This window comes from Pezoporus flaviventris, unplaced genomic scaffold, assembly GCF_033815535.1.
Source record: "Pezoporus flaviventris isolate CSIRO_AGI_PZ_B2104156 unplaced genomic scaffold, CSIRO_AGI_Pfla_v1 ptg000013l, whole genome shotgun sequence".
In the NCBI taxonomy this organism is placed as follows: Eukaryota; Metazoa; Chordata; class Aves; order Psittaciformes; family Psittacidae; genus Pezoporus; species Pezoporus flaviventris.
This window is the reverse complement of record NW_026892561.1, coordinates 15,680,198-15,691,018: the sequence shown is the minus strand read 5'-3', so window position 1 is coordinate 15,691,018 and position 10,821 is coordinate 15,680,198. Positions and strand designations below refer to the sequence as shown.

Below are 10,821 nucleotides of genomic sequence, written 5' to 3'. Positions count from 1 at the left end.
CCTGGCAAACTTGGGACCAGTTAAGAGAGTTCTGCAGCAGGCTGTATAACGGCAGCACTCAGCTGCAGCAAGAGCCATGTCTGGTCCTTCAGTGCTCAGGGACAAGCAGCAGCTGCTTTGCTGCGTGATGGGTAGCTGTCAGCGCAAGGCAGAGAAGGGGTGTGCAAGTGTTGCATGTCAGGAGGGAGGTGCTGTTGTTGTGTCCCACTGAACTGAAGCAGCTCTTCTGCCCCAGCAGATCCAACACTGCTTCATAGGCTGTTAGCAGTGAAAAGCATTAAATATAAAATAAAATCTAATAAAACAAACCAAAAACAAAAACAAAAACCAAAAACAAACAAACACCACCCCCCCCAACAAACAAACGCAAAAAAAACCAAACCAAGCAAGAAACAGAAGGAAAAAAACAAACCAACCAAACAAAAAAAGAACAGCAGTACACTCTCCACAAATACATGTGCTCCACTAAATCATCACCCCTAGGGCAAGCTCCAACCTTTTACTACTCTGCATGTGTGTACACACTGCCTCACCCCTACCAGTGTAGTAAGCTGTTCTGCTTGTAGTGCTCTGGCTGTAAGTGCGGGGTCCCACCATCCCGCAGGGCAGCTGGGGCTGGGTTGCCCCATGGCACTGCTGCCATCCTGGGCAGCAGCCCAGGGCTTCCCAGCAAGGGAGGCTGCATGGGCAGGGATTTGGGCAGGCATATGGGGTTGAAGGGGAGCAGGACTATCTGTCCAGGCCAGCACAGCCACTCTGGCAGACGAAGGACGCTCCTGTCCTTGGGGTGTAGGGTCAGGGCTGGAGTGGCAGGCTCAGTGTAGGGCTGTGGCTCTCTCTGTACTTGCAGGGAGAGCTTACTGAAAGCTTCCTCCTGCTGCCCCGAGGGAAGTCTCTGCAGTGGTGTCTCTGGGCAGGACCCCAGCACCCCACCTAAGGAGTAGTTTAATGGGGACAAAAACAACCAACAAAAAACCAACCAAACAACTCACAGTTCCGGACAGGGTGTAAGTAGCAGGGACGGCCTGTGTCCTTTGTCCTCCCTGTGCCAGCCCTGGGCACCAGTGGCTGACGCCAACACCAGGACTGTGGCAGAGTGCCCCACCCACACCCTTGGGACCAGGCATTGCATGCAGCATGGGTCCCCGAGGCCTGTCCCTGCCAAGGAGCCAGCTGAGCAGTATAATTAATCCCTGGGCAGGATACGGCTGTTGGGGAGGGTCAGGCACAGGAATGGGCTAAGTGGGGTCTGCCCTTGTGCTGATGTGCCAGGAGCCCTAGAGACCTTCTGGCAAAGGGGCTCAGTCTGGCAACAGGACCTGCTGTGTGCCAGGTGCTGCTGCTGCAGGATCTACTGCAGAGATTTGACAATAGCCCTCAGGGCGTGGGGCGTCTCTGGGACGGAGGGAGATGCGCTGTAGAAGGCGTCAGTGTGGTTTCGGCGCTGCTCCCGGAGGTATGGTGGGACAGATGAACTTTTGATGTGGAGGATCCTGGTGTCCATCACTTCACAGTCGATCTGCATCATCACCTCGTAGTCCTGCCCATTGATCACGTTCTCTGCAAAAGTAAAAAAAAACCCCGAAGTTGAGACTTAGCCCTGCAAACTGGTGATCCCACAGCACCAAAACCAGAGCTTTCTGGACCTCTTTCTGTCTGGCGCAGAAGCTGGAGAAGGAGACCCCAGGCATTTTTGCAGCTCCACACATGGAGCTCCATCTCACACAGTGCAGCCCCACCCTGCTTGTGACACCTCAAAGGGCTCAGGCCATGTCAGGCAACTGCAGGCAGACACAGAGAAATTAATGCAAGTCTTTTCTTTCCCCCTTTGTCAGCTGCACATAATTACTGATTGAGTTTGTATTGTATAAATTTATTACCTAACTGTTGTTCCTGATCCACTAAAGTGTAGGGGTGAGTGAAGATAGCAAGCTGATTGTTTCACTTTCTTTTTATTGGTTTAAGAATACTGTAACCCCCTTGACACTGAGGATCTAGAAGAATTTCTTCACCAGATTATTAATGAAAAAAGTTAAAATGCGATTGCTTGAAAGAATTAACTGTGCCTCATTACCACCCAGACCCAGCTGTTGTTACTTGCATGATGTTATGGTGACACTGGGCAAGGCCATTACCCTGAGACACCTCCGGACATAGGGAAACCCAGGGCAGCAGATGGGATCCTGGCACAAGGGCATGCCAAGCTGCATCACCCCAGCGCAGTCCCAGGACAGGCACGTCTTGCTGCTGCAGAAGCTCCTGGCCTTACATGCAGAGGCTGTACACATGGCTAGCATCTGCTGCCTAGATTTAAAGGTGGGAAACTATTCCCTGCATAGACAGTGTGTCCAGGAATGAGAGAGTTGAGATCAGATTTCCAGGCACAACCAATCCTTGCCTTTCAGAGTCAGAAGACTGCCATTGGCAGGGTTTTCTTTCTGTGCTAAGGAGGATGGAAGATAACCTAATGGAAAGCGTATGGATTGGAGGAATGCAATATACATTACTAATTTTTACTGTTTTCCTGGATTAACTCTGACTCTGGATGACAGCTGACAACCACGGCTGGACCCTCTTGCACCCCATGCCACCTGTGGAAGCCATTAGATCTAGTATGTCTGGTATAGTAATGAAAAGCAGGAGCAAACCCTTGCTAAAGGGGGCTGAGAGCCTGTAAGCAAAATCAAAGCCCCCACCTGCAGAAATGGAATGGAAAAAGGTCTGTATGTGCCACGGAGTGACCAAGGCCAGGAGCAGCTGTTACATGTCTCTGTGCTGCTGACCCAAACACCACAACAAGCACCTTGTCCCTCCTGGTCCCCAGCTGGGACCCTTTTAGACACCATGCCTCCAGGTCACTCCTTCTCTCATCCTTTGGATATGCGCTTGGCTCCCACCCAACAAGCTCAGGACCAGACGGCTGCAGAGGTCTGTGCTGGCAGTGCGGCTCAGGCAAGGGGGCTGCACAGGGCAGCGGAGGGGCATGAGGGTAAGCTGGCAGGAGAGTGGAGGGGTAAAGAGCCTGGAGACAGCAAATGGGAACAGGTCAGTTTCCCGTGATACAGCGAGCTGAAAGCACAGCTCCTCAGCTCTCACGTTGCAGACAACAGCTCAATAGGACCCTGGCTATGTAAGAATATGTGCTCCAAAGCCACAAGAGGGTGAGGTGGGATGGGATGGCAGCCAAAGCCAGGAAATCCTCTTGGTAAGGCAGTAAGACTTTCCCATGTCTGCCCGCAGTAGTCAGCGCAGTGGGCTATCATTAGGTTCCCTGGCATTGCACAACATGGAGAACAGCAATCCTGAGAGCAGCCCGTGGAGGGATGGAGCTGTGCTGTGTGTGTGTCAGCAGGGAGCATGGGAATCGGATCAGCACATCTCAGCCAGTTGGGATCCCTCTTCTCCCAGAACGGACGCAGGCTCCCCTTGCAAATACGTGGACCACGACTAAGTAAGCCACAGGTCTGCTATCCTGTGCAAGAGGTGCTGTGTCTTCTGAGGCCACCACAGCTGAGATAGCTGGGAGGAGTCATGTTCCCAATGAGCCTCTGGCCAGCAGGCATGGAAGGGGGACACACTCAACCCCGGCACTTGCAAAGTGCTCAGATCCTGTCCTGTGTATGTGACTTAGCCCAGGAGTGACACTCAGGTTTAAAGGCAGATACCTGATTCTTTCCCCTTTTAGGCTGAAGGCATTGTAGATGAAGAACAACTGCAGGCAGATCCTGCAAAGGGACTTGTCTCACAGGGATAAGGACAGTAGCGGGAATGGCTCAATTCCCAGTACAGGCATTTTTGGCAGCCTTTCTCATTGCAATTAGCACCAAACTGACCTAGCAGAGGAGGTGACGTTTGACACAAAGACAGCAGTCACTGCTTGGTGATGCTGCTGGGGCCTGGACCAGCTGCGCTGAAAGGAGCAGTCTGAAGGCTGTGCCAGCCCCACGGCGCATGGCCATTACCAGAGTCCCTCCCAGCCCACCCCAGCCTGGAGGGTGGAGTGGCTGATGCTCTGCGTAAGCCCATGTGATGCTCTCAGCAAAACACCAGGCAAACATGACCTGAATGCAGCCAGAGCAATCTGACGTTTGGAAAGATTAGCTCACTGTCAAAGGGGCAGGCATTGCAAAAATGATTCCACATGGCTCTGTCCTGACCTCGATGCCATTAAACTGTTTCATGATCTGGATAAGGAATAGAGAGCATACTTGTAAGATTTCTGGAAGATGCTGAACTGGAGAAATTTCAACCACCTTGGAGTACTGGATTAGACTGCAGCTTTGATAAGAGAGGCTGTCCAAAATCTTCAAGATGCATTTCAACCAAGGCCAGAGTGAAGTACAATGCTCAGGAGAATTGGAAATTGCCTACAAAATGGGGCTGGGCAGAAGCATTGCAGAAAAAGCTTGAGGACTGCAGATCACTGTGGATAAGCTAACAGCATGGCAGGACTAGAAATTATCAGCTCAATCTCAAGAGAAACAGATTTATCTTTGCAAAGTTTCTAATCATAATGAACTACAAGCCCTGTCTGAAGCTACCTCAGGAGACCAGAGGGCATCTGTGACTGTCAGATTTTAAGGAAAGGCTTGATGACCGCATCTCAGACAAGACCCAGGGTACCTGACTCTTACTCCCCACAGGCACAGGCACTTGTATTTGTTCCTGGTCCCTCTGGCCCAGCCTGTTCATGACTGGAGCCCCTTAGAGTAGACTGCAAGCAGTCATTAAAGAGCTCAGCTCCACAAAGAAGCCAACATAATTCACTGAGCTGTAATGACTCTCTCTACTCTTTGCTCATGACAAAGACAAGGCAGTGCAACTTGGGCAAAGCCCTTGAAGTGAGATTTGAGCTGATGTTTCCCACAGGGAAGCGATGCACACCTCCAGTGCCTATGGTTCAGGCAGCAGTGAGAACTGTGGCAATTTTCCTTGATGGCCAGTTTAAATCCAGTGGCTACATACCTGGACACACTCAGTTGTGCTATTCCTAACCCCTTGTCAGCAAGCGGCCAATATCTGAAGTAGAGTTGCGGATTCCCCATGGGACCCCGTGGCCTGAACAATTTTGCCTGGTGATTCCTGCATCAGAACTTTTAAGAGTAGCCTGATCAAGCTTTCTTTCCTTCCCCTTCCATGAGGACATCCAGCATAATCAACATCTGGGAGACAACAGTGGGGCCCCAAGGCAGAGAAACCCTGATGAGTGTTGAGCTCACCAGTTGCATATGGCTGATCTCTGGAGGCACCAGAGTATGTAACCGGTGCTTTCTCTCAACACTCAGGTCAGCATATACATGCCTAAGCATGCACCCATCACACCCCACAGAGAGGTGAAGGCAGGCAGGGCTGACTGCCTGAAGTTGCTGCCTGCTGCCGCTGCTTGTTTGCTGGCTGGAAGGTCAGCACCCCTAACATGCATTACACAGGGTGGCTTAATAGCCCAGAGCAACACTTGACACTATGTTATTTCTAAAGTTTATTGTCTTTAGTTACCTACGACTTATGTTTTGTGGATTACATAAGCGAAAACTCAGGAACAGTTCTCCTGTAGAGGTGTCTGGATTTATAAATAGATTTATTTCTCCTCTTTCAAGTTCAGAACACACAGCCTCTCACACGGTACAGCCTCAGGCTTAGGAAGCTATCCTTCCCAGGCCAAAAGGCTGTGTTGCAGTTAATTATTTGTTAACAGGTTTAAAAGCCATGCTTCAGATGACAGACAACTTCAAATCAACAGCACAGGTAGTTGTGCCAACATTGCTGTTCTCTGACTGCACCTTCTCAATGAGGCTCACTGGTTTTCATAGCCAGTACCAGACTCCCAGCACAAGCTTGGTTTAAGGAACAGAAATCTAATTCTGCAGTGCTGCTCTCTAGGGTTTATGGCAGTTCATCTAAAAAGCAAACATGTTGCTAGATCCCACTGACGAAAGCTGAAGTCTGCAGTCCAAACCAAAAAAATTTAGCAAATAAGGCTGAGGGTAATAACTACTGTTACAAATTACAGGAGATGATGGAAGATTGTCTTCATATTTGAAACACTAAATTTTCAAAACTGGCTTAATAGAGAGACCATAAAGCCGAAGTCCTCCTTCTCCCGTTAGTAGTACTGGCATGTTCCAATAAGTTGAACATTCAAATTGTCCATCTTTGAGATCAGGCATCTACTTATATAAGATATGCTGTCTTAGAGAGAGGCAGAAGACAGGCAGACGGCTTGAGAGGTGAGCAATTAAAATGTTAGTGTCTGTTCTGTAGTAAGTCAGAACAAATGGTGATGTCAATTGTCTCTAGATTTAAACTCTACATGTCAGTCGGCTGTTTGGCCCTATGGATGCAGTCATAAGGCAGAACCACATTATTCTGGTATTTTACCCCTTCCCACTTACATATACCTTCCCCCAAAAGCTCTGCTGCAGGAAAATGCTTGCCTTGAAAACTGCACAGTCTGCAGAGAGGCTGAAACAGAGCTCCCCTGAAATGCCACCTGACCTTGCTGAACTGTTTCAGGGCTGTAATCAAATAACCATCGAAGAAGAGCTTTGCAGCTTTCTGAAGATATGCTTACGCCTTAGGTAAGCTTAGGACAGAGCTTTGTTCTACCATATCAACTATGAATTTTACCTTATCCCAGGCAGTTCCGCAGTGGACTACATATTCTGTGAGACCAAACCTGTATAATTCAGGGCCTGTGCCACTAATTTGAAATCCCCAATCCTCAGGCTCTTCTCAAAGGCTCCAGGTGCTTTTGCAGTAGATAACCCACATACCTACTGCCTTGTTTCTTAGTAGGTGATTTGTAAAAGTGGTCAGAAGCTGTCTGGCTCTGCTCCCACTGTGCTTGCTGAATACACAGTTAAGCTAGTGTCAAGCACATAGAGCTGGACTATGTTCTTATTCCTTCTGGTAAGATATGAAGGGAAATCACTTGCACCATCTTTACTTCAACTACCTGTCTTAGTCACTAAGGCTAGAGAATCATCCCCTGTTCATGGACAGCGGTGCTGAGTGAAGTCACTATCCATGTAACTAGTTTAGCTGATATGAAAATAGGTGTCAGAGAATTATCTCTGCCAAAGGTGATACAAAACCACCAAATCTTTTAAACCCATCTTTGCTGAACTCATGCCTGCTACAATGCCATTCTGATACCGCCTTCTAATGAGAAAGTTTTCTTTGCTACACCAGATTCCAAAGACAGTCTGTGTCAGCGTTAATTTATGCTTGGAGCCACTTCTGCAGCCCCATCTATCGCACCAGCAGGAACCAAGGCAGCTTTCAAAGAGCCACCAGATGTATTCCAGTACCTGGTTGCTTTGTGCTAGCTTTGCCAAGCTGACAATGCTAAAGTTTGTTTTAAAGAATGATTTAGCCCCAAATTACCCAAATAATTTATCCTGCAACCTGCCCTGGCCCAAAACAGAGCTTATGTTTAAGGCAGCACAGAGTTCAGAAAGCACAAGCTTCGTAAGAAGATGAGGGCACACAGCTCTGGGGCTGGCCTGTTGAAGGGCTGCAGATGTCCCCTGACATAATTCAGGGGCTTCCTCTGCACCATGACTCCTGCAGTCTTCCATCTCATCTCTGCTGAGCAGCCCTGACTGTTCTACCCAGCACATCTGGACAATGTTTCCATCTGAAGGGTTGCTATACACTACCAAATAAGTATAGAAATGAAGTGGTGTTACTGTAACAGCTACACAGACTAAAAATACACTCACTACAACAATGCAGTGCGGTTCCTAAAGCATTCACAGATTCGCTTGTTAGACAGGATTATTGGAGGCAAGGGAATTATATTGTGACCCAAATTACTTCTCCTTTAAAAAGTAAATTCTCACTTGGAACTACGTCCAAACAAACCAGTTGCAATGGTCTCAGCTCTGTGGACTCTGCTGTCCTCAGACCCTGACACAGGCTAAGTGAGATCCTGGGCATTTCAATTCTGCAGATCTCCTAGCAAACTGTGAGCCAGGCTGTTGGGTCTATACGCATACAGGAACAGGGGCCGTGGTTAGAAACTCTGGATACACACAATCAAGGTCACTTTGACAAATCACAAGCAGACATCAAGGAGATCGGGTCTCTCTCCAAGTCTAACCTGTTAGAGCACTGGGGCTATCTAAGGGGGATACTTACAGGCAAGAGGGGTAAGCAAGAAAGCCGAAGGAAACAAACTCTCTGTGGCCTCCTAAGTAAATAAAGGAGCCACAGGAGATATCAGTACTGACTGCAGATGAGGAGCACAACATGCCCTTAGCGTACACCACTGTGTGATTTTTGGAAAAGGACACCACCTGTGGGGAACACAGTCAGTAGCAGATCTGTGCCAGATGCTGCTTTGCAGTACCTGGTCCAGACTAGAACGTCTCAGGGAATCAGGGAACGTCTCGGAATCAGGGAAAGAAAGTTGGCTCCTCCCGGGGACCACTTCTCACCTGATCTCCCACCTCCCCTTCTTTCCATATTGAACAGTCATTTCCCTCTACAAGAAAGAGCATGAGGAGAGGGGCCGGTGTGGATCTACTGTGATTGCTCTTACTTACTTTGGAGGGAGCTCATGGCCATCTCAAGAAGAAAGGCTCAGAATCAGCAGTGTTGGCCCTCCCAGGCACATCGTTTAAAGCTCCCTCAGGTAGAGTATTTCTCGGAAACAGACATTTTTGACAGCACTGGCTATGCATATGCATGTTGTTGGCAGGGTATCATTGCTGCAGGATGGCCATATTTGAAACATAACCAGCTGTGGCAATACTAATGACAAGGGATAAAAAATAGAAGAGAAAACAAAGACAAGGGGCAAAGCAGTTCTGCTGCACAGAAAACTCTTGGGAGTGAAGAGGTTGGAGGAAGATCAACTCTGTTAGGCAGAACATGTCTGCTTGGGAGGCATAAAAAGTATAAACAAAATCCCCACACAGCCCACAAATCCAGACATACCCACTTACAAGACAAATAACTGTACACAGGAGAGTAGGCTAGGAGGATATCCTAGTAAAGGCTTCTTTCAAGAACAAGGGCTCGAGGGCTTGTCACTGACAGCACACAGGGGACTGCTCCCTCTCAGTGTAGCAGAGAGGGACTGGGAGTCATGGGCATGGTCTCTTCTGTCCCTACCATGGGCCTAGCATTCCACAGAGGCTGTTAGAGCTGGAAAACCTTTCTGACCTAACGCTACCTTTTGTTTTAAATACCAGCAAGCTCCTCTGTTTCCTGCTGCGCTGGTGGACTGGCTGTTCTCCTTTTCTAACCTTGGTACTGCCTGAGGATGGCTGTTCTGCAGGAGAGCAAAGTCCCATCCAACCTGTGCCTTTGACAGTGACCAGTAGCATAAGCAAAATTTAGGGTAAGCATATACTTTTGGTGATATGTGAAATAGTAAATAACTGCTTCCTACCTACCTTTATCTACAACATTCATGGCTCTTAGGGTTCTGTTATAACCTTACCCTCAGCCATTGCCCTCAAATTCAATAATCGTTGGAGTAGGGAAGTTGATACACTTAATGTTCTCTTGCTTTTTTACTGCATCTTTCATTGGTTTATATATATATCTATAAACCTCTATAACCAAAAATGTATAACATTGAAGAGAGAGATTCAATAGGGCTGTAAAGATGGTTCATATTTTGTTTTCTTCTCCCTCTCTAATGAATTATAGTGCCTTTCTTCCTCGGCTAAGCCAATGCTTCAGGGAAGGATTCGCAGTAGCTCCTCTGGGCAGTAACAGCTCAGTTAGAATCTGCCATTTCGTTCAGGAACACTTTTCCTATGGAGTTCTTTTGCATTTTTTTCACAAGTTTCACCTGCTGAACAGAGTTTCTCTCCCTCCCAAGATCTTCCAGCCTGTGCCTGGAGATGCGTGGGCATCTCCCCAGCACAGACCTGCATGGGAGTCTACTGGTAACATCCTCTTCATTGCAAAATGTGACCACCTTTTTCCACAAATATTTATATATTTTAGAGAGATACTGATCTGCAAGTGAGGCTTCCCTCTTGTCTCCAAAAGCTTGCTTTCGTCTCTGAAGAACTACCTTTTTCCAAGCTTTTTGAACACTCAGGTATTGGGCTGGTGAGACCACCCTTATCCTCACACTCACTATCCCTCTGAGGCCTCCAATGCAGCACTATAGTAGAACTTTCCTCTGCAGAAGCTGTGATAGCTTTTCCCAGTTGTATGTAGCAGGGCATGCTCAACTCTCACAGATTCAGCTTGTGCAAAAGTAAGACTTCATTTCTTACAGTTCCTGAGACCATTATTTAAAAATCTTTGCCTTATTTGTCATTTGCCATTCTGCTGATACATAGATAACCTCAGTGGTTAACACCAGAACAAGAACTTTTTCCTCTTTCCTTCAACAGTGCTGATTTAAACTTGAAGCGCTCTAGTTCTCTATGGGCACTAGAGATTCTCTGGCAGGCTTCCTCTGAGAAATGTTTCTATTATTTTTTTAAGCCTCAGGCATGCTGTTCCTCAGTATCTCTTTCTGGCCTGACTTCTTATGGTTTGACATTCAGTCTGCCAGTAATTGCCTTCATTTTTCTATTCCCTCATTTGGCTACAATGTCTATTGTTTAAAAGATACCTTCTTACTTCTATGAATTGACTTTAATGTGTTATTTAAGCCCCTTGGATTTCTAGGGTCCTTTTAAAGACTTTTGCAGTGAGCTTTTAATCTTTAATTAATCTTCATCACATTTGCCAGCACTTTATCCTATTGTTTTTTCTTTTAATATTATTTCCTATTCTTATTTAGCCCTTAGCTGTGAACTGTAGTATACACTTCACCATTTCAATTTGCAGGCGCTTACTGATAAA

At 47.4% G+C, this 10,821-nt stretch overlaps 1 protein-coding gene across 2 annotated transcripts in view; it reads right to left on the bottom strand.

The window, feature by feature from the left end:
* Window positions 1-890: 890 nt before the first annotated feature.
* ATF6 (activating transcription factor 6) overlaps window positions 891-10,821 on the bottom strand; it is a 74,372-nt gene continuing 64,441 nt past the window's right edge. For both annotated transcript variants that reach the window (XM_061451777.1, XM_061451778.1), the window contains exon 16: window positions 891-1,560. In XM_061451777.1, coding sequence (XP_061307761.1) covers window positions 1,352-1,560 — 209 coding nt within the window. In that variant the 3' untranslated portion in view covers window positions 891-1,351. The remainder of the gene's footprint in view (window positions 1,561-10,821) is intronic.